Source organism: Strix aluco, chromosome Z (assembly GCF_031877795.1).
Source record: "Strix aluco isolate bStrAlu1 chromosome Z, bStrAlu1.hap1, whole genome shotgun sequence".
Lineage (NCBI taxonomy): Eukaryota > Metazoa > Chordata > Aves > Strigiformes > Strigidae > Strix > Strix aluco.
Window position 1 is genome coordinate 25,983,216 of NC_133971.1, and position 25,135 is coordinate 26,008,350.

Genomic DNA, 25,135 nt, shown 5'->3' on the forward strand with positions numbered 1-25,135 from the left:
CAGCGCGGCCCAGACTCCTACAGTTGTTGACAAATTTCAACTGAGTGTGAAAAAAACTGGACAAAGTCTGCAAAAATAACCAAATTTCTTCAAGTTTTAAGAAACTTCAAGCCTGGATAAAAAAAGTAACAATCAACTTTTTTTTTTTTTCCTGCTGCATTTTCTGAGATCTTTGGTTCGTCATAGCAATGTGCCGGTAAATCAGCATGTATATTTTGGTGCACTATGAGCACTGGCCATAGCACATATTACAGGCTGGGAAAACAGCATGTCAAAAAACTTTTTAAAGAGAATTTTGTTCACGTGAGCTGACAGAGAGATTAGGGAAAAGGACTTTTGTGTGCAGTCACATAACATGACACACTGTCCACGGCCACAGTCTCTTAATCACCTACTGTGACAGAGTAGGACATAAAGTGAAAGGGAAAAAGCCCCTTGTTCCAGAATAAAAGGCACAATAAACCTCTAAACTTCCTGAGAAAAGAAAGTCCTGACGATTTCCCCTGTGACACTGAAACCATCCCTGTATTTCAAATCTCTTCCAGCCAGTAGCCGTAAATGCTGCTGCAGGCACGAGAGGTGACTTACAGGTATTGCTGTCGTGGAAAGCGGGGGAAGATGTTAGGAGAGAAGAAACAGGTTTATAGAGAAGCAGATCTCATGAGCTCCACTGCCACCAGAAAATAGCTGAGATGACCAAGTGACAACAGTCCTGGTTTGCAGCAGGTCCTATTCACTTCTACAAATGCTTAGGGCCGTGCTGTGTAGTTAGCTGTGAGAGCTCAGCCCTCCAATGACCGTATTTTTCACACCTACAGAAACCTTCCCCGATACCTGTTCCAACAACCCCACTTCACAAGACCCTCGTGCAATAACAGTATCCCATACTCCCAATGATATTCCATGAAGAGAAGGGCCACGCTCTCAGTAGAAACCTCTAACCACGAGTATCCAGTCAGACACACTGATGTGTCAGCTCAAAGAACATCTGTGCTCTGTGCTCCTGACAATCAGGCACTTGGCTTTTAAAGTTCAAATCCTCAAAAAGACAGATAGAGTGGCTCATGTCTATCGTGTTAATAGCTGCACATGGACAAGCATACCAGGAGGACCTCTCCCTCCTCAATTTATGAGATCATGAGAGGAGTTCAAATATGAACATAGATTTCACATGTAGACAACGAGGAACCCAAAAGCCAACCCACAAAATTCCATATCAGAGTTGCAAACAAATACTGGCACGTTTGTTCTGCAAGTAGGGAAACCACAGTAATATCTGGTTAACTCAGCTGCTCAGTGGCATTCAAAATAAACCAATAGTTAAGAAAGAGTAAAGATAGTTTCTTCCACTCTCCTTGTCTCATCTTAGCTGTATTGGTTTTTCCTCAAAACTCAATTAACTTTCAATCCCATATAGATATCACTTTAGAAGTCCTATCCAGTTTAGTCTCTTGCTTCTTCTGTTTCTTTCCCTGATATTGTGGCAACTTAGAATTTCTAATTAGAGTATTTGGAAATCCATCAGTAATACTGTTTGGTTAGGCTTGCTCTCAGGAGAAAGTCTGGAATTACAGTTGTACAAAAAGTATTTACAACCAAAAATTAACATGCAAACATGTTCTGGATTTCAGGTTTCATTGCAAACATGAAACACAGATTGTGTAGCTTGGAAGACTCTCTTCACATCTGAAACCCATTTTGGACCGAATTTTCACAACTCTGCTCAGACAAGCTTCCACCATACGTGCAACAAGCACAGCCTTCATAGTTTAGGTCAGTGGTGGCCAAACTTTTTATCTGGAGCTTCAGGACTATTTTTCTCAGTCAGGACAGGTGTCACACAACAGCCAGTGCTCCACGACCACCACCGCGAAGCTAACAGCGCCAGCTCAGCTCCACATCCCAAGGCGCAAGGAATGTGGATGTCAAAGAACAAAGCCTGATGACCTAAGGCACATTTTACACCCGATGTCTAAAGATAAAATGCACTTTCATATGCCGCTAGGAGGATAACCAAACCACTTTTTTCCCCTTTACCTGCACTTCAAAACAGCTTTGCTATTTTTCTTGCAAATAGGATGACTTCAGAATTTAAATCTCACTCTTAAAAGCAACACTGTAAATCATAGGGGCACTAATGGCAAAGATACATGCATACACACATTGCCTGAAACAACCTCAGCTTTGGTCTGCAGACACTGTTGTTATGCAGAATGAAATCAGTCATAAGCAATAATCATTTACCACTACAGATAAAGCAGGGGAAACAAACACTCCTCCTGTGTTTAATCAGCAAACTGTTGGCCTAGATGTGTTCATCTCATGTTTAATTCTGAGACAATTTCCCTGACAGAAAGATCTCTGGGTTATATGAATGGATATGTTACCAGACAGTTGAGAGTTGGCCTTTACACAAGCCTGTTTAAACAAGCAGACCTGTGAAATTTCAAAGGAAACAACATCTATGCTGCCCACATCCTCCCCCAGTACCGAATCCTGACTGGGGCTTGCTGTGCAAAATAACAGTGCAAAACCACGCTTACGTCCTGAGTACTGTTTTGGATTCGGAGCAATTCTGGCTTCCATCTTCTTCACAGCTTGGGGTCTCCAGGTTTCCGTGCCTGAAAAATGAGATGGGTGTTTAGAGGACCCCCTGCTGAATAAAAGCAAATCCTAAATAGCATAAGTCATATACAGTTCTCATAAACAACTAAAAAGCTCAAACTACAAATACAGAATCTAACACTTGGGTGAAATTAAGGGGCTAGAAAATTATTTCACTTAGGAGGAAAAAAATCCTAAAGAGACAGACAGTATCTTCCAACCTAATTTGTTAATTTATATGAAGCAGCCTGCACACAGGAGGAATCAACAGTTCTTTGCCCACAGCTCCAAGACCCTTTCTGCCTGTTTGCACTCCATCCTTTCCCAGAGCCATATTCCAGTGTGCAATGAGGCTGTAACACAACCATTTTCTCCAACACAGCTTCTGTTTCTCTAGTATTTGTCACTTCTTCTAACTCCAAGAGTGATTTCACACAAAGTTTTCTAGGTGGCAAGTGCCCACTTGTGCCAAAACTACTGACACAGTTGTCACGAGTGGCAATGGCCCACGGTACTGTGGAAATTACCACTGGGAAAGAGGAAACCATGGGCACAAATCCAAAAGTGCAAAGCAAAATCTCTTACCTACAGAGGCAGCGCGTGTGCCTTGAAGGCAGGATTATGCACTTCACTTTCAATGGGAGTGCCCACTGCTTCAGATATACAGCTCCATAAAGAATTTCATGGTTCCTTACAGCCAGCTTTAATGAGGGCGGACAATTACTCACAGTCCAGAATAAGGCAAGCTGATTTTACACATTCTGTGCTCAACTAATTGTGTCAGGCACCTGAATTTAATCTGAATAGTTAGGAGAATAAGTGCATCTTTAAGTGTTTGTGCTACAACATCCTGGTAACATCAGACGGAGAACATGGAGCAGGCTGTCAGTTTGTGTCCAGGAGGTTCATGTCAGAACTGTAACAAATTCATCCAAGATGTTTCAAAGGACAAAAATAAGAGGTGGTAGTGTTATGCTCCGCTGAAGTATCAGTCCAAGGCTTCATATGCAAGAATCCCAGATCTGTACAGAAAGTCAACTAGTGTAACTGAATTCAAGCTTGCTCACACCAGATCTGCTAGATTATAAATAAAAGGTTTTTGCACCACCATCTATCACCCTCATACTGATATTCTACCCTACGATGGCTCACAATCTCAGAACTCCACAATACTTTAAAGAAAAGAACTTAAATTTCAACAATCTTATGACAAGGGCTTAATGCCGGGCAATTCCACTGTGGATGGGGAAGCTGAGGCAGAGCGAGATCAACGGTTTGCATACATTCCACTGCACTGCAGAGTAAACCCAAACTAATGAAGGCAAACAAGTAATCCCTCTGATAGGAGCAGCATAGCCACAGTCATGAGGAGGTCAGCTTGGGCTTACTTAGCCTTGAGAATACTGCGCTAAGACCACTTGAATTATCTGAAACAGCTCATTTAAAACCAGATCTTGCATCTCCAACTAAACTGCAGGTAGACATAACAAAAAATTATTTGCTTCAGTTGTTACCACATATCTGTGACAAATATGACTGCTTGACCCCAACAGCTTAGTCTGACCAATACATTGTCTCTCGTTCAACCCAAGTTCCCACATCAGTGGTGAAGACTTAAGAAATCTCAGCATTTTATCTGTTCAGAAAAAAAAAAAAAAGGCATAGCGCATGCATAAGAACTTGCAAACATATGTTTTAAAGGGCCCAGATTCTCAGTTATTCTGAAACAGTCCTTCTAGTCCTATAAGACAGCAGAAGTACAAGAGCAGGTTTTAAGGACTTAACAGAAAGGGTCCTTAGAGGTACATACAGGATAACCCATTTTGCCGTTGCCGTTTCACAGAGTTAATCCAAACATCTAAAGAAAAATATGCTTAGCTAAACTGACAGTGGGGTAAGAATCCACTTCCAAACATGCTGAACAACACCTCGGTCCCTCCGTGGTCACAGTGAATCACAACAGGAGCATTCACAGAGGAACCACCACTGCTTGGTACAAGAATGGCTGTCAATCTTCTTCTGAAATTTTTTTGGTGAATCAATGGCCTCTGTGCTTTCTCCTATATTCTCCCAAGCAATTTCACACCCTGCCTGTACTTCTTTTTTATTGGGATCAGCACTACCGAAGCTGTAAATCTGAGTAGATACCTTCTTTCCAACTCTCGGCTATGCCCAAATTCACCACTTGATCCTACCTGGCCTCTCTCAGCTCTCAGTCATACCCTAAACGCTCATTACTAGTGTTTGCAATTCAAAGTGAATGCAATTAACTATTGGAGATACTTCCCACTGCTTTACTGCAAGGATGGAATACATGAGAAGAGCCTTAAGAACAATGCTTCCAACCCTTTGCTAAACTGAAGTGTAAAGTTCAGCCTAATTTTACTAGATTTAATTCTATTGGTTTCAACATTTGCTCTTGCAGACCTGTAGATTGTCCGGCATTTCTAAATATTATAATGCTGGGTAACATATCATTTTACCTAGAAGACACAAAAAGAGCAAAAGAGGGATATTTAGAGAACTATGCTGACGCCTCCTCAGTGGAGATTGCCCAGGACAGAATCGAGACATGCTGCTGACAGGACGTACATTACATGCTATGATGGCTGCCCCTGTCCTGTTGCTAGTGATTTCACTCTCCACTGCCATCTGCTAGGTAAGATGACTCAAGTACTTCTTAGCCAATAGACAAAAGACATTTTTTTCCCCTGCTGGGAGAAATCTGCAAAGAAAGCTTCAGTTTTTGAATAACAATTACAGTTTTATATTCATTTTTCAAAACTTGCCATTAATTCTTCAAGCAAAATTTGTTGAGATGACTCAGTGTCACTGTCCTAGTATTGTATGAAATATAAAATATGTATTTGCAGAACATTAGGCATTTGCATTTAAATCCCACTAGAGAGATACACGCTGATCCTTATAACATAAATGCATAACAGTAATAAAGAGCAGGCAAATTTTCAGTACAAAATTGGGTAAGTATATAACACTTCGTTATATTGCCGGATGTAAACCTCTGCATGAACAACAGGTCATTAAATACGGGTTAGGAGGAGTTAATGATACATCTGATGTAAAGAACAGCATTGCTGCAGACTTCCACTGCTCTGTTCTCACCAGCTCCTGGACAAAGAGCCATTCACTACCCAGCCTTGTATGAATGCTTTGCATACAAAAAGGGACATGAGAAACAAAAGGATCCTGTAGCCCACAGAACTTTTCAGCCTTGCTTGGCGTTTGGGAAGTTATAAACTCCACTCAAAGGGACTGACTAAGCAAAAGAGACCAGAATGCAATGGGTAGTACTGAATATTTAAATACTGAAAAATAGAGTAGAAAATGCACCCCTGCATCTCTGTTAAGAACGGAAGGGAAGAAGAGGGAGGAAAATACTCTGAATAACTCAGAAATAATAAGGAAAGGTGGTTCTCTGCAAAAGCCCCAAACAAAGCCCTAAATAAGGCTTGTAAGCATTGACACAAGCAACTTGGCAGCACAGATACTCAGCAAGAACCATAAGGTGTTCTGAATTATACACACACAGAATCATGGAAATGAAATTACTTCTGTGGTTATGTAGACAAACCACCTGGTATAGAGGAAAACAATTGAGGAAAGAATAGATGCTACAGCAACAACAGTGAGCCAGATGCCATATAAAGCTGCTGTCCCAGGACACGTGGCTCTGCTACCAAAGGACCCATTCCTTCCATGTCCCCTCTCTACCTTCATTTTCCTCTCCATTTACCCCCTATCAAGCCATTCTCCAGCAAAAGGCATGAACTGAAAATGTAAAACTAACTTGCTATTTACAGTCATTATCCAGCTCTAGCTCTCCCATCCAACAGTATCAATTCCCTTCTCTGTACTCCTCGAGATAGGGACCGGTTACTACTTTATATGCAACTGTTCCGAGCACAGCACGGCCCCACTTTTAAGTGCCATTGCAAGGAATGTGATTACCAGGGCAAAATAAAATATGTAAGAGAGGAAATCGGCCTGCTTCTGCTCTCATAGGGACAGATAAACATCTTTGGCTTCCATCATGCTTGTGAGCGGTTAATTCCAGCGTGCACCCAGCGACACTGGGGATATCGAAGGATCTCCAAGGAGGCACCATGCTGTATCTCACACCCAGGGGCAGAAGGAGCTGGTCTCTTCTTCCTCTCTCCAGGAACTTCCATCAAGTGTTTTCACATCAAAATGCCAACAAGATTTTTTCTTTTAAATCTCATTACCCACTTCTACCAAACAAAGAGAAAATATCAGAACATACAGTGTTAAAGAATTGGCAGGTTTTCAAAGCTGTCTGCTGCGTTTAGACGCCAAACTTCCATGAATACTAAAGGGATACGGATGTCCAATCACTCTTAAATAGCTTTGAGAATACAAGTCATCCCCCTCACTTTTCAACATACCAGCTTATGCCCAAGATTTTGTTTAGTTTGACATTTACTCTGTGTTAAAAGAAAACCTTTATAGGCTGAATCCAGCCAAAAGAATTGTCCTGGTTTAGCCAGGATAGGGTTAAGTTTCCCCAGCAGTGGGGGGGAAGCTCTAGCCGGGTTATTCAGATACCATGCGGACGTCACATCCTGGCGTGAGAGCGCGGAGCACGTGGTTTTGTACAACCGCTCCTCTCACTGCTGTATTGGTAGATATCTTGCTCTGTTCATTGTTATCACTGTTATTGTTATTGTTTGTTGTGTTGCTGTTGCACTGCTGTATTAAACCTCTCCTTATCTCAGTCTCGGGGCTTTGTATTTCACTCCCTTTGTGGGGGAGGGGCAGCGGCCGCGTGGTCTCAGACCCCGGCAGGGACTAAACCACCACAAGAATGAATAGGGCTCCAGTCTCAATTGTAATAAAAAGCAAAAGCTTAATTTGAAGTCGGGGGAGGGGGGGAAGAACAGATTTATTCACAATCTCCAAGAAGTGTTAAAAGTTACTCAGAGAGCAAATAGCACATCTCTGATTTTACTGAAGACAGAAGTTATCAAAGGTCCCAATTTAAAGTCCGTTACAATAAGTAGCACAGCACTCAAAATCCGCTGAGTATCTTCCGACTGAACCACAGGGAACTACATCAGTCTTAAAATATTCTGAATTGTACATTAACAATTTAAACCTTTACACATGCCTCGTTCGATACTTTCTGTAAGTCCACTCATTGCACTAGATGATAGGGCAGAAACCACCTTTAGGCCTGTTCCTCTCTGCCCTGCTGGTTTGGGCATTGCTGTGACGACAATACCAGCCCGGGCTGTGGGAGTCAAAAACAAAGCAAGGACTAGCGCCGTGAAACGTGCGATTCCTGCTGTGACATGACCACAGCCATGGGTGTTTGGCTTTGGCAGGACTTCCTCCTGCTTCCCGACGTCACGTGAAGAGGAGTAAAGGCAGTGTAAGCAACACCCGTGTCCCTTTGGTCCATCCTGCCACACCACGAGAGAGAAAACTACCAACTCCTCCACAGCCATGCAGGAAATGAAGATTAGAGCGTGCAGCCCAGAAAGGGCTCTTTGGAGCTACCGATGGCTGCAGGGCCTCACATGTTCACAGGGCAGATCACAGCTTATTTTAACAGAGTAAGGTCCAAGCAAGGAAAAAGGTTTTGCCCAGAAGATTTCACAACACCTCACCGCAATGTGAACTGATTTAACAAAAGCACGCATTATTCTGAATTATTCACACCTATATAAAGTTCTTTTTTTTTCCCGCCCTAACACTTCAGTTTCTCTTAAGTACAGCATCTGCCTCTTTATTTGCCTCTGTCACTCAGGGAAAAGCATCTCACCTTTTTTGGATGGAATAAATGTTTCATGTCCCAAATTTAGTTAATGCTTGCACTGCTTGGGCAGGATACTCTGCAGACCACATCAACTGACCAACAGGTATCCCCCCACACTTAGACTACAATACATCCAGATTTCCAAGGACACTTTTCCAGAGTCCCAGACTCTCTTTGTCTAATCTGAATTTGTGTTTGCATACATCAGACAGTTCTGCAGCACTCACAGTGAGGGGTGTATCCAAAGCAAATCCAACATAAACTGAATACACTGGGGGCAACCCAGCTTCCACACATAGAAATTTTGAAGCAAGTTTGTCAATGTGTACTTTCCTACAAAAAAACGCATCCTACAACTGGGAGATGGAGATGCTGTTTTCTCCTACTCTATGTCAAGGGGCTGCTCACCTGGAAAACGATGAAAGGGCCTTTTTTGATCTGACCACATCACTGTTCTCCCTTGGACCAAACAAGAGCCAAACAAGAGCTCAGCACTGCCATTCACGATTGTTCCCTTACTCTACGATCCTGCTCTATCACCAGGAATAAGAAACAGGGTTCAAGCTCTTCACATGAAACTAAAATTGACAACCAATGCCAAAATCTTATTGCTTTTTTAAGAGCGCCCTTTTCATTACTTTTTTACTTCACTGGAAAACAAAATACAAGTACTCATAAAACACAGATTATGCACTGACACCTACTTTAGTCTCTGTACTGTTACTATTAACAAGTATCACTACCAAGAAAGTTGCAAAAATGCACTCTCTTTGCTACTTATGCTACACCAATGAAAACTAAGCTGGTTAAATTAAATTACTATCCATTTCTCTTATTACTATTCATTTCTTTTATTTTTCCTTATAACATCTGCTTTTCTTCACAAGTCCACACTCCGCAGCTGCATGTAAATCATGCCAACTTTTAGAGCTTAAATTTCATCTGTGTTTTGTCCCAAGCCATAAAATTCTAGATTATCCATGATATTCGAAAAGCCAAGAGAAACATCTATGGATTCTTAAGCACTACACTCCTCAGATTTGTGAGAGGGGAAGGAAGTGGTGACCTCCTAGGATTTCCTGTGGATTCTATCATTTATTATAAAAGACTGAGGATAATGTTGACAACATGCCCTTCCTCTGAGGGAGATGTTATAACTTGCTCTGAGAGGTACACAAGCCAGTGAGATCATAATTGGGCTCAGAAAAGAAAGTTCTGTTCTACGGAGACTTTTCCCCTGTGCTTTCTTGCCCTCTGTTGACATTTTCACCTCTTTAAAGCAGCATCAGAGGAGAGGAGCAGGGCTGACGTCCTTAGAGTCATGTACGCTCCTGACTTGCTGCTGCTCTAAACAACCTGACTACCCAAATTTACCTGAGACACTGCTAGAAATATCATTTAGGCTATTTGTTTGAAGTAAAGCTGCAGTATCTGAAATACCCTTATTCTCCCTTCCTACCCTCAAAGCCAACCACAGGAGGATATCCCTTCCCAAAGCAGGTCCTCTCCCATGCCAACATGTCACCAAAACCCAATGGGACAGGAACTCATTCTCATCAAGACCACAAGAACACAGCAGTGCGCAAGTCTGGCGCAAGATCATTCCCCTCAGTCAGCAGCAAACAATACAGTGAATAACGAGCACATCATCTTTAGAAGAGGACACCTATTTTCCTGTTCATTCCTGACTCAATGCTCAAATGAAATCCCTTATAAACTGGCTAGGTGCACATTTCAGAGCTGAGTTAGTCCTGTCTGCTCAATTTCTTTTCCAATCAAGGCTGGTTTTCTCTCCTCTGATACACTCCTGAGAAAATGTAAGACAGACTCATAAGTCAGACTTGCACTTTTGTGCTGCAATCCAATTGTAATATTACAGATGTTATTCCCAGATATGAAAATATTAAGAACTTAATTGCAGAGTTAGCTGAGCTAAATTGCACTAGCTGTACAATTTACAGAAACTTTTACTGCATGGAGCTGCATTTTCACAGGGTCCCAAAGAGTTTAAGTGTCTCATGACCAATGATTCTCAGAGAATGAGTAATTACTTTCTTCAGGCTGTTTTTTTTAATCCTGTCATTAATACCTACATTAAAGAAGACAATACAGAAGTAGAAACTAAAGCCCATAATGGACTTCATAAAGATGTTGAGTTCTTCCCCCTCTCAAATTCCTGATCTTTGAGAATCTCATTTTATAACTTCAATGTTTCACTAATTTTGTACATTTCTATTTCTAGGTTGCTATGATTCTTTTCACCAGGGGAAAATAGGGGAAGAAAACACATCCATTTATCTAGAGGACTCTACAAACTTCAGTGCAAAAGCAAGATTCCCAAAAGACTTTTTCATCATCCTTATTAACAGTGCAGTCAAACAGAGTTTGAACATTTTCATGGCTAGTGAGGAAACACTACAAAACAATCAAAACTGTAACAAGGCTAACTGACTGTAAAATGGACTGCTGTTTCAATGGATTACCCCTTTGTCCCCAAACCCAAGTTTAAACTGCTTCAGTCCTCAATTACAGAGAGATTTAATTATTTCAGTAGTCACTGAAGGGCTGAATTGACAATTCTGGAGACCTATGTCCCCTGTTAAGTGGCACGACCAGGGACACTGCAGCTGAACATGCCTTCCCTTGCCTCAGCTCATCCAGACCCCCAGCAGTACCTGCAGCTCACCTTCTTGAGCACAACCACCTGGAGCTCCCACTGAATCCAGCCAGGTAAGGAGACCAAGATCCACACACTTGCACATGAAATAATCTCCTGTCCCACACAAAGGTTATACATGCAAAGTCCTCTGTGCAGAAGGACAAAAGAGCCCCACAGCTGCCCAGGGCCTTTGCACTGACCAAAGAGCCAGCCCAACACCAAGGACCCAAGGCAGCCTCCCAGCACCAAGAACTTTTCTCCAAAAACATCACTTTGGTGATCACCCAGCTTAACAGATTTCATAGGAGCTTTTAAACTTATTTGTCAGATACACAGGATCTTTTATAACTATACAAATTAAATAAGCACAATATATGAATTGCTCTTTGCATGATGGCCTTCTGCCTCCTGACGACAGCAAAAAACAACCAGTAATGGACATGTAAAAATATGAACGAGTGACAACCCAGGTCAAATTCCAAAACTGTCACTGTGAGTTAAAGCCTGTCTCTCTTTGCCTTAGTACACTCCTCCTAAGTCTCTGCATCATAGCCTATTCATCTCACTGGTTTTCTTTATCATCTGTTGACAGTAGAGTGTCTTCAGGGTGGGGGCTGTTGCAACAATTCTAGGCATGTTTGTACAGTGATTTATAAAATGGTCACAGTCTCAGGTGGGACATTTGCTTGCATTAGTGAAGTACCTCAGTAAAAAAGAAGAATGGAAACTACTGTCGAACTGGGTGGGGAATGCACATAAAGATGTTTTCTGGGCATTTAAACAGGATATATGAATGTACTTTAAGACAAAATAAGCTGTCTTAAGACAACTTGAGAGCCTTTCATTGAAAAACGAGGTGTGTATCTTCAGGTTTAGAGCCACCTTTGCCTGATTCACATTATTTGAGCTACTCGCAAGTTCTCATTGATTACAGAAAGAAAATTTCCCCAGGTGCATGTCAGTTAATACATAAGAACCCCAAAAGAGCAGTCTGACAACCCACCAACAAAGAGCAACAAAAACTGCACTGTTAGGGGAATGGTATTTAAAATAGCCATTTCAGGCAAAGCATCCTTGCAAAGGCTACTATTTATTTATTCCAACTTTTTCCTGTTAAAAATGTATCTTTTATAAAAGTAAGTAAAATAAACCATACATGAAATACTACTGGCTAAAAGTGGCAATGTATATGCGTGCAACTATTTGCTCCTCTGATAAATTTGTGGCTCTTTGGCAATTTACATGCTTAGGGAGCAAGACATTCTCATGACACACTGTCAACTCCTCTTTAAAGTTACTAGAATCCACATAAACTTGGTGTCCTTTCGTATTTTATTTTTCAAAGATACGTATGTCCAAAACATAGAATCCAAAACTGAGGGTATAGCAAGAATTACCCATTCAAAAGAACGAATTCCTCAACACTTTTACCTTCTTGTATACATGCACTGTCAATTTTTATTGCTCCTCATGCTCTATGTCAGAATTAGTACGGACTGAGAGGTAAAGCTCACAGTAGTAAATCTAACTGTACGGTCTGCTCCCCAGGGTGGCTGCTCTTTCCTTGTCTGACTTCTTACCTGGCTGTGAAGTTACTGCACTTGAGCAACCACAGCTATTATTACAATCACAGTAGGACTGGCAGTTAGGCATTTCAACATCATTATTAATTGAGCCACATAACAACATCCCTACAAAGCAAGCGGTATTATTAATCTCCTTTCCAGATACAAAAGAAAAGCACAGATAGCTTATCCATGCCTTGTTCCTTATCTACCTGGTGGGAGAGCCAAAATTAAAAGCTAGGAGTTCTTATGCTACTCCTCTGTTCTAATTACTATATGCCAGAATAACTGTTTCTGTACATCACTTGATTTTGAAAATGCAATAAATACAGTCCTCCCAAAATAAGATCATCTCCGACCCAGTCATGTGTCAATTAGAGTTTAGGGTGAGAAAACTAATGTTGTGGGTTCTAAGCATTTATACAGACATAGCAGATGTGATTTAACAGTCTTACCATAAGCTATTCTTGTAACATTATCCAGTTCTTGTGCTGTCTGCAAAAACTTATGACTGCATGCTCATGTGAAGTACTAGAAGGGGATAGTGAATTCTTTCTTATCTTTGTACAACCCCTGTCTCAAATCAGCAGCCCCCAAACAGGAGAGTTAGGTCCGAAAATATCAGTATCCCGAAAAACATAGTAATCTATTCTAGGTATGACTTTGCAGCCCATGCATTCTTTTTTTTTTTGGGGGGGGGGGTGGGGGTGGAGGGAAGCTATATTCATTTGCTTGTGTTGGTCCTAGTTTGGCTCCCTAGCAGTCAGACTGGCACACTTTTACTGCCTGATGACTATGCTTTAATGACAGCTGGGATGTGGGCAGCATGTATTTACACATTTTATGTTTATGCTGAAATTCTGAATTTTGCAGTACTCTTGACATCTGTCCCTTGGGTTATTAAGTCCATGTCCCCTAAAAGTAATGGAAGAAAATGCTGACCACATCCCCCTATCACGTAAATGATGGCTCAGTTTCCATTACATACTGGCTCTTACCTCTCAAGAAGTTCCAGTACTTCCTTAGCAGAAGTAAAGGCACGGTACGTTGACAGAAAGATACTGATATATGTGAAATCGTTGTCCCCAAAAGCTGTGACAAGGGTCTCCACAAGTTTTTCCACAGTGCCAGCTTTTATTGATCTTATCTTCTGTGTTTCATACTGGCTGACAGTATGTTCAGGAGGTAACTCGTCCCCTTCAGCCTACAAAGTTGAAACAAAAACAAATCACAAAAATCAGACAGAAGCCAGATCCCTGACACAGCTTTCACAATGAAACACAGATTAAATTCCATCTTTTCACATGAATACTCCACCTTTACTTACTAAATGATTTTGTCAATTTTGGCTATCTGAACACCAAATGCTGTACCAAATAGTTTATCTTTCAGATACTTCTCTGACACGCTCCACAAAACATTTTATAGTCCGACTGCTATTAAGTTATCTTATGATCCCATCATATATTAGTATCTAAAAGAAAATCCATTATCCCACAAATAATAATATTACTGGAAGGAACAATAGTGGTAACTCAGTGCCCCATTAACTTCTGAATAAACATGAAAACTGACCACAACTTTAGCATCAGCACTTGCGATTCCCTTTCCGAAAATACCAACTTTGGGTTCCCACACAGAACCCAAGGTCATGAACACATTTGGATGTGAAACATTTCATGATACTTTTGCAAGGAGGATGTCAACGTCATCTTGCAAACTTGCCATTCTAACATTTCAATTTTCTCTTACGGTTTTCGTTTGGCACAATATTTGTCAACAAATTTAGGGTTTGGTGTTGGGGGTGTGTGTGTTTTTTAAACAGCATTTGGTTTTAATGCTTACAGACTGGTTTAAGTCTGAAATAACTAGAAACATTCCCTTAAATTCTGCCATTATTTAGAGGACGGTTCGGAAAATTATTTTTGTGACTACTTTAAATACTTACTTGTTAAGTATGTGTGATAAAAACTTTAAAATGGGATCATAAATAAAAACCATCAACAAGAGCAATCAAACAGAAGGTTTAACCCACACAAATTCACCCACAGCTGCAGAAACACGCAGGCTGATGCAGGAAACACAAGCTTGGGTGCACGCTGTAAGACAATTTCTGGAAGCACCGTGGGTTTACATCTGTTCAAACAGACTGGTAACTTGGGCTTGTGTCATGAACCCATTAATGCCTTTTATAAACAGAGAAGGCAATGCACAGGACTACTGCACCAAACCCCACCATTACCCCAAATGCAACCCCACAGGGAATGAGTGAAATTACACCAGAAGAACTTGCAAAATTTTGTTCCATGGATCTTACGGCTGTTTTAAAGGTGTATAATTTGTTATATACCTGACTTTAAGGTATATATAGAATTATATATGACATCACCATTACAGAAACACTATAAGAATACTGTTACTAGTGCTATATATCTTCTCCATTCAAATTTTCCCTAAGCAAAACTTGCTCAGGAGAAAAAAAAATACTAAATTTTCTTGCTGACTTTTCATCTTACAATTAAAATATACTTTTGAAAATAACTAGTTACACAATACAACCACTTTCAAACAGGGAAGAACGTCTGCACCACTGTATTTAACTATTAATTTTCTATCCAGCAGATTGTCCAACCCATGATGTATTGATTTATGGCCATGTCCTACTCAGTGTGTGCAAAAACATCTCATTCGCTAATGTGAATGTGTACCAAACAAGGGCAGAATCTGCTTCCAAGCCTGATACATGCACAAATTTTTCTGCTAATTGCAACACTGCAACTTCCCCAAGATTATCATTTTGGGAGAATGTTAAAAAAAAAAAAAAACAAAAACAAAAACAAAAAAAAAAAAACAAACCTACACCAAAAACCAAAGCAAAACAAAAAAACAACACCAAACACTGAAATCTAAAACTGAGTTTGTCAGCAAAACATTAAACTGCTAGAAAACATTTTAAGAGACTTTTAGGGATTGTCTGTGTTTGTATTATTTTAGCAATGCTGCCTGTAAGTTTAAAAGGAGAAAGGAGTTGGCAGACCCGCTCAGTAACAGACTTTCAGAATAAGACATTGTGGGCTGAGTTAGCATGCTAACAGGAAACTGCTCAGTCTGGATTTAATCAAGAGGCCATCTCTTCACGGACATAACCAGGCTACCCAAAGGCAAAGAGTTTTCATGTTTGCTTTTGCTTTGTCTGATCAGAGGAATACTGTATCTACTGCTATTAAAAGATGTTCCTAAAGCTGTTCGCAAGTTCTGACAGCAGCACGTGGTGATCACTGTTACGTGGTACCAATTAAAGCCACCAGAACTTTTGCACTGTTTTGTGCATCAAAAAGACAAAAAGGGCTCTCCGGCTCCTTCTGTTCATCTCTTCCAACAACGTGTCTAGCTGTCTAACAAAGATGCTAGACCCTAACATCTGGGGGCTTCAGTAAGATTTTCTTGGTCCTCTACAAGGGTAAAAGTAAAGAAATATGGCATTTTATAGTCTGACTTATTTTATGGTTTTTCAACAGTCTTACTTTGATTTTTTCAGGCAATGGATTATGGTCTTGACAATATGCAAATGTAACTGATGAGCACATAGTTTCCTACCAGGTAGACAGCATCTTTCAAAAGCAAATGTAGAAAGATTGAACTGAGGTATATTCTTGCAAGTCCTTATTTTTTGAGGTTGTGCAGGTACTGATCTAGTGTAATTATAACATCTTTACTAATCCTCTGCAATGCTGTACCTTCAGAGGGGCCCACTCTCTTTTAAGGTGATCGTCTTACTGCTATACAGCACAAAACATTACCCGCATATACACTTCTTGTTGAAACAATCCATGCAGACTAAAAACACTCAGGCTAAAAAGTTCCTTCAAACACAAACCGACTGCAAAACCGGCTGCAGATGCCCTGGTGATGAAGGAGCTGTAATTCGGTTCCAAGCTGGTTACAATTAAGGTCCTGACCTTGCCCCACGCAGGCTGGCTCCTGAACCCACACACAATCTCACTGACTCACCAAGGCATTGTGAAAGTGCAAGATAGCCACGCGCACAATTGCAGGATGAGGAAAAGATACGAGTATCGGCATAATATCCAACAGCCCTCTTCTCTCTGCTACAGCCACCAATACAGCGCTTGAGTAAGCAGGTCCTCAGTTACAAGCACATCGTTACCAGCACAGCTTGTTACTGGGTTTGTAAAAGCAACACTCCTTTATGAATCTGCTGAGACACCATGTGCAACCTTTGATACCACAGTTTCCATTTCCTATCAGTCCTTCTCTGCAAGAACTGGCCAAGATACGCTGATCTCTTGCCATTTTGCCTACCAGTGACAGGAAAATAAAGCAAAACCTCCACATGCCCCAAAGTTGCCAGGTATTTCACTCAGTTTGACAGCTAAAATACAGATCTAGATCCCACAGACTCATGGGCCAAAGGTACAAATGCTACCTGTTAACCTTCAATGGGATTATCAATCAATTATAAACTTCACCATCTCCTAAATTAATGATACACCCTAGCAAGAGGGAGTAGACACTCAAGGTAAAAAAATAATTCAAATTCTGAACAGTACGAAAATAGGCTGTTACATAAATAACGACATACAGAATTGTAGTCATTATTTCAGAAATAGCACTGGAAGCAATCGCTTTTACCCAAAAAAACACTGGTCTGCAGTTTTTTTCCAGCGCAAATATTATCTGTTGAGATTCTGAAAGCGAGAACTGTGGAATGAAATCAGTAGAATTGTTTTTCATTAGGCAGCAGGCTGGAAAAAAATACCAAAAGAAAACAACTGGGATGAACAATAAGTAAATGAGATATCAAATATTCTTCAGGCTTAGTCATTTAAAACATCACCACTTCACTAAAGACTTGCTTTATTTAGAAATTCTGCAAAATTATTTTCAAGAGCACCTAGCTAGTGTCTCAGACTCCATTTTAACTGATTCTGATGGATTTTTAAATGCTTTTGACTTTTCTTGAAACCTATAGCTTTTCCAGATGGGGAGTCTTCCACTCTACCTATTTTTATTAACTTACTGGACAGACATTTGATGCTGGAATAAAACTGCCTAAAGTGTCTGAAGTGCAGTAACTTATAAGTTAACTAAAAATAGGGCACTCTAATCAAGAGTGTTTCATTTCACTGTTTGCCTGAATCAGCTTTAACCTTCTGAACACAGGAGTAAGATGCTTTTGTCCTTATTTTGTGGATATTGCTTTCTTACACACAGGCTCTCTAGCATAAGCCTTTAATATCTACACTCATCTTTGACTGGGGGGGGGCGGGGGGGGGGGGGGAATAATCATCAAGTCATGAAAAGATTAAGCTTCAAAAACTCCAGAAATACAAGCATCCATAACACCAGCCTGAGAGAAGAAAAAGCTAAGGTATCCTTCATTAAACATGCAGTCATACATCACTTAAAGTAGCAAGACAGTTGAAACAGAGAAGTTTGAAGAACAACTGGATTCTTTGGCAAAAACGCCAAACTTAATACGTCTTCAAGATGCTACGTAAGCCTCCTACTCTCTTTGTAAATAACTGCAAAGATATTAACTTATTTGACATAGTGTTTCCTTCCAACAAAGATCTTAATGAACTTTGTAATTGAGCCTGCTCCCCTTAAAAGAAAGCAAGATTGCCTCCTGTGTATATTGACAGCTAAAATCCACAGCAGCTGACAATCATGCTGAACTGACTCAAACTTGCACACAATGTGCTGACTCCCCCGTCCACAGCACATGACCATTAAAAGAAAAAAAAAAAAAAAACCCACAAAAAAAAAGAAAAAGTGGTAATTTTGCACTAACAATACCACATTAACAGTGCACATTAGAAAAAGCAGTGACAGGACTGAGCTTATCAAATTAGTCACAACAATTTCAAGTGTCATTTGGGTGTACACATCCGTGCTTCCACTTGCAATGGGTTCTGCAATGCTGGCAGTATTTAAGAGCCTTGCATCCCACCACTCTCCTCTCTGTCCTTGCCCTCCACTCTGCAGAACTGTCAGCCTGGAAAACAGCCTGCATGAGATAAGACTCTGGATTGGAAGCAGAATTTCCAGTCTAGGAAACCGTGGCTTGAAATGCAGGATTTGGGTGATCAGAGGTAGGATCTCTTGCAGCCTGCAGACTTCAGACAGCGTAGATGCTTGCCTTTGCAAGAGCGTCTGTTTGTATCGTACAGTGCACTTGGAAATAAAAAGACAATGGAGCTCTCTGCAGAGCTCCTCCACCTCGCTAACTCCCATTCCCTCATGTTGGATGCTGCTGAAAAATCACAATTCTGCATGTTGACTGCACCAATCTCAGAAGCCAAAATAACTTTATGAGCTCTTTCCTACGATCCAACAGCTAGGGGTATTCCTGGATTTCCAAAGCTCCACCCTTTTCCTTTGCTTTCTTAACACATAAATAACCTTTCTTGGCAGCAGCCCAAAGTTTCCAGGACCAATTAATTCTGTGATTATTATACAAAAAGCATTCTCGTTTTCTCGTATCCTTAGAGCTCACAGCCTGGCTGGTATCTGTCTGAAGAGCTGGCAAACAGTAACAAAAGATGTGGGTCAGATTTAGAGGTTAAAAAAAAAAAAAAAAGAAAAAAGAAAAAAAGCTTCTTACACAAATGCTGTTGCTCAGTTAGAACCCTTTCACTCAGGCACCTTGCAGCTACTTAAAGCCACTCTGGGGAAAATAAGAAACAACATGCATACCATGGCGCTGAGCTCTGCATTCTCACACCTTCTGAAGTTATGCAAATTTATGATATATGATAATTACTGTTTCTGCTAACAACCCTTATGTTAACTTCTCTTCCTACCTCCCCATACTCTCACTGCTTCCAGTCTGGCCTGGAAATTTGGGTGCCAAAGCCTGCTTATAGTTTCCAGGCTGAGTTACTTATTAGGAACCAAAAGGAGAAAGGAAAAGGAGTTGAGCTGGGAAAAATAGTACAAAAAGGTGGCAGAGAACTCAAAAACTTCACTTGACTCTGAAACAGCTTTCCATAATCCTGACTATAGATTACAACGGTTGGTATACTGCACCTTCCATAGGAGGAATACTTAGAGGTTCAAGCTCACAGAAGAGGAAATACTGTATTTACATACAGAATGCAAACCTTAATTATGATTATCTGAAAACACAGCATAATCAAGCAGGATGTTTCTACTCTTCACCACTCCAGAAGTTAACATCATCCATATCTATAAAACATTAGACAAATCAGATTATGCAGCCAAATATGCATTTGGCCACCACTAAGTTTAGCCAGAACTACTGGCCAACCTTTGCAAGAAGTGCAACTATTTGCTCTGCTTAGAGATTTTAACTAATTTCAAAAATTTTACCTGCACAAAGCAGAACATCTGTTAACTACAGATGGTTGGGAGTTTGGCTCTTCAGTTGACAGTTTTGCAGGAAGAAGAGTCCCTCCTGGGAGGCCCTCAAAGGTGGCTCAAGAGAGTCTCAGAACTCTGAAAATTCACACCATGGTAACATTAGCCCTGGGTAGAGCCTTATGCAAGACCTATGTGTGCGTCAGTTTTCCCAGCTATGGAAGGGCAAGTTAACACCAACCTCCTCTGTAGAGTACTTCAGAGTCCGTAGATGGACAAGTACTCTATAAAACTAAGCAGTCTAATTTCTACACTAAAGATGTAAAAGACCACCAAACCAACCCAGTTTTGTTGCAACAAGCAGATGAGGGAAGCTAAAAATGGCAACTGAAAACATGACAAATTCATATATTCGGCTCAAAAGGCCAGATCCCAGCTCAGTTCTTTGTAAGGTCTACTGGGAACTTGAAAACAAACCATCTCTTACCAAAATGAAAACTTCTCCCCAGTTCCACCTCACACATTTTACCACCTTTGGAAGAGTCACCTGCTGGTGTCATGCAATACCAGTCAGTCTAGATCTTAATAGAGGGTTGAGACACCAGAGTGTTCACCAGAAGAGACCTTCACATGGCTTTAGCTTTTGCATTGTTACCGGGTGATTGCAGAATACTGTCACGAGCCAACAACTAAGGGCACAGCAAGCAAGGAGTAGGACAAACACAGGTATGAACAAACACTTTGAATAAAGAATACTGTCAAAAATCATTGTGATATTTTTGATAAATAACATGACATGCTGATATGCATTGTAAGTAGCCAGGTTGAATACAGATAATGGAATTCCCTTATCAGTGTGTAAATCTCCTACAGAAGAACTAACTAGACTCTGAAAATGTCGCATAAATGGCTAAGGCCATGTCAACTTCCCAACTTTAAGAGCATTTCTAACAAACACGAACATGTACAGGTATAAACCTTCCTCACCCTAATAAGCTAGGCATCTTAAGCTAAATTACTGACATAAAAGCACATATTAGTCCCTTTTTGTCCTTCCAGGACTCCTTTTGTACGCAAATAGTAAAGAACTTTATACAACAAGACAGACTGTATAAGCTAGAAAAAGTCAGGTTACCTGATTCAGTGACATGTAAGAACACTGTGGCCTCTACACAGAATACTTTCTCCTATTGTAAACTAATCTAGATTTTGAAGGCCTACAAAATTGGACCGTTCTCCCCATGTCACCCACATCAATATCCTCCCAGATATAAAAATATACAGCTGCTAAAGTCATTGTCCAAGCTCATAAATAACTTATAGTCTACCTTGAAATAGAAAACCTTGTCCTTCAAGTGTTTCTATGTAACCCTTTCCCAAGACTCATCTCCTGGTCTCATACACCTTAATGCTTATGCTACAGTTACTGCATAACTGCAATTTTAATGTTGCATCCCCTCCCATCTCCCTAATTCCTTATTTTATCGTTATATGACCCTTGATTATTCTGACACAAGGCTAGACATCACAGGAGTATTTCCAGTACAACTGAATTTTGATGCCACTTCATACTGCTATTATATCAGCCCAGTGACATCACCACCACACAGAACTTGAAAATTCTCAATTATCCTCATATTTATAAGATGTCTGGATGTTAAAGATGACAACTACTCTATGTCTATCCTAAGAAATATCAGAGGAAAGCTATTATACAAATTTTGTTTGTGAAACACTCATCAGTAAAGTCATCTGCTATGCTTCTTTCATGAAAAATGCTAAACCAAAAGATGCTGTCATTTTTTAATGTGCCAGGTATAGCAAAGAGAAGGGATGATTGATATTACCACTAACACAGTCAGACAGATTTAACATGTAAGAGTCATACCAGTTTATGAAAATTATAGATCAACATGAACAAATTGTATTTTGACCATTCAGAAACAGTCAAAAGTTGTATTTTGACCATTCAGAACCATAAAGACCATTTTTCACCAGTACCTGGGAAAAGTCACACTACTTTTCCCTTTCCAGGAATGTAATTTAATTTCATTGTGGAGCTCATCATCACTTTCTGCTCAGTCATTAGAAACAAAGAACATTCTGTATGAGACAGCAGGCAACACTGTTGAACTCAAAATGTATTTTAGAATGCCACAAGTAATAGTTCTGTTGCATAACAGTAGCATGAATGCACATTATATAACCCAAACTGGTTTGATTCATCCTGATTGTATTGTTGGCTCTCCTTTCACACTGCAAAGCTTGCTCAAACAGCACACAGAAATTAAAATTATACTGACTCAGGAAACCAGTGTAAACTGCTACCACACTCAGTGTAAACAACAAGGCAAGAGTGATAGATTTTAATAGCGTGAATAGCTGGAGAACGAAACGGTAGGTGCGGGGAGATTAAATACATTCTGACAGAGGAGAAAATAATTAGCAGAAGACTAATTCAGATTTTAAAATAAACTGAACTTGAAACATAAAGTATTTTTGTGAAAGAAAAAATATCCAGGAAATGTTGTTACATGTTTCATAATAATTACTGTGAGCAATCTCTATTGCCAAGCTTCTTTAATCTTTTATTAAAAAAATAGGTTAGCAGTAAGTAACCATTTTTACGGCCACAGCACGAATACATACCTAACTGCATTATAAACTTCATTTCAATGGCTATGCTTTTTACTGCCCTGTGTTTTGAAACTAAGAGACCTCTCCAGGGTGGGGTCAGATTAGAAAAAACAGTAATAATAAGCTAATATAACCTAATATTAAGAGTTACCAGCTTGAACATCTATTTAAGAGCAGAAAGAGACCAAAAGTATTAGTGCAATCATTAGTTCAGGCCCAACTCATTTTTATTATATTATCTAGACATCACAGGGGACCCGATACAGAATCTCTTTGGATTCTTCTCTTGTACACATACACACACACATATAAAGAGTGTCTATGTATGACTACATGTGTGTCTGTATGTACTGTACCTGTGATGGCAACATCCTTGTGCCGATTCTATAGGTATCTTCTCTATGTCAAATTCTGCATTTTGTATGTCAAACTGTATAAGCAGATGGCATAAACATACTGCATACCTACACAGCTTACTGCATTCTTGTAACTACAGCACCTGGCCACTAACCCACCTCTTTTGACACAGCAGAAAGCAGCACGGGTTGCACGAGCTGGCACTGAACACGCTGCAGACATTTGTATTTCAGTTTAAGAATGTTATGTGGCAGCTGAACTTAAATCCTTAGACAACGGACACAAATCAAAACACACACAATTATGTGGAAGTGTTGAGTCACAATGCAAAATAAGTATAGCTTACAAGTAACGGGGAAAGAAAGAGCAAAAAATGTCAGGCTGTAAGATAAAACAGAAGTCGTTCATGTTTACTGTCTGGTTTTGGTTCGGGAGGTTTTGGGGATTTGGTTTTGTGTGTGCGTGTGTGCATGTTGTTTAATTACCCATCAGGAGTTAATAGCACAGCTCTGTTCTTCTCTGTCCTCCACCTGATGTTTTCTGAACAAAATGACTGTTTTCGCGCAAAGAATGCAAGTCTCATGATTTAAGTAAGTGTGCAAGAGTTCATTCACATTCTGTATGCTACAGGGAGCCAGCAGACCGAAAGCACAGCCAGAATCAGTCTGAAGCACTCAATGGGAGGAATGCAAAAGCGTAAGATCTGACTTCCAAATGAAACATATTATTGTTACTTATGAAACATTTCCAACAGCAGCACAATGGCTGCCATGTCAAAACGTTAAGGAACCATCCCTGCCCTAAAGGGTTTCTACTCTAAAAATACAAAATGGACCGCAGGTAGAGCCAGAGATTACTACAAACCAAGCAAACAGACAAAAGGATGCGTAGGCATATCTTCATAATCGTTTACTTGTTGTATATTTGCATGTAATATTTAAACTAGCTTCCAAATGCACCTCAGGAGCATTTAGTTAACTAATCTCTTTTGCACTGAAGACAACACTTAATCCTGAAGGGTGTGCTGACTTGTCATTTGCATCCCAACACCAACAAAGCCTTGAAACGTTACCAACCTCATCTAATAAGTTCTATCCGCATGAATACTATAAACAACTGAAGGACATTCTGCACTTGACTCAACTCAGAACAGAAACTCAATATGATTCAATGCATGCAAGATTTTATGCGGGGCATAAACCGTATATAGGAGGAAATAAAATCCTAGATAGCTCTGTAATATGCGATGGGCTATCTCTGCTTTAGGATATATAGATACTCAGAAGTTTATTGATTTTTAAGAGTCAGAAGGAGTCACTGAGATCAGGAAGTCTAAGCTACCACATGAGATATATCACAAGTCTTCAGTTTGAAGCCCAATAGCTGTGATAATTTGAACACATCTCAAAGCATTCATTCATTCCATATTGTTCAATCATTCTGAGACCTTTCAACAGAAAATGACACTTTATAATAAAAACATGTTGTTTTACTTGCACAAAGAGTCCATGGACTCCCTAGAAAGGAAGAAACAGCTATTGACTGGGAGAAAGGTTGATCCTTCATAAGGAGAAAGGCAACTGTTCAAAGCAGCTGAGGGGGTAGGAGAGGAAAAGAAAATAACCCTTCACACTGCTTTCACAACACAAAGGTGGGAAGAACTTAAGAGGAAAATAGTGGAAAGAAAAGAATATAATAACAGGATCACTCTGCAAAAGCATTTAAAATGCCTACACCTTAGTAGTGCCATTGTGGCCCAGTGGCAGCATCACTGGCTGTAGCCCACAGGCCGTGTGCTGGAGACCCACGCAGCACTCAAAGCCACTGCAACCCACTCCGATACAGCAACCCACTCCTCCACGTGCTGCGTGGCACACTCCCGGGGTCCTGCTGGAAGGTTTTAAGAAGAAGGAGGTAAACTCCAGTGTCTCACCCAACACCCTTTCTCTTCACAGAAGGGATTAGAAGTGCCAGGCCCCTGCCTCTGTAAGCAGCAGAGTATATTGCTCTCCAAAATGTCAACAGTAAAGACTGGACAACAGAATCATAGGGCACATCAGGAGGATCGTGCTCTGCTACGGAACTTTTCTTGCATATCCAGCAGAGTAGGATAATTTTTGCTCTCATAGCTTTGAATGTTATACATTCATATTAAAGCACAAGAGATTGCCT

At 40.4% G+C, this 25,135-nt stretch overlaps 1 protein-coding gene across 1 annotated transcript in view; it reads right to left on the reverse strand.

Annotated features, from left to right (window-relative positions):
• The window catches only part of LOC141918770 (ral guanine nucleotide dissociation stimulator-like 1), a 50,101-nt gene that overhangs the window by 19,588 nt on the left and 5,378 nt on the right, over positions 1 to 25,135 (reverse strand). Inside the window, exons 4-5 of the mRNA XM_074813637.1 lie at positions 13,624 to 13,829; positions 2,544 to 2,621 (exon numbers count right to left, since the gene is read on the reverse strand). Of these exons, the coding sequence (XP_074669738.1) occupies positions 2,544 to 2,621; positions 13,624 to 13,829 (284 nt within the window). The remainder of the gene's footprint in view (positions 1 to 2,543; positions 2,622 to 13,623; positions 13,830 to 25,135) is intronic.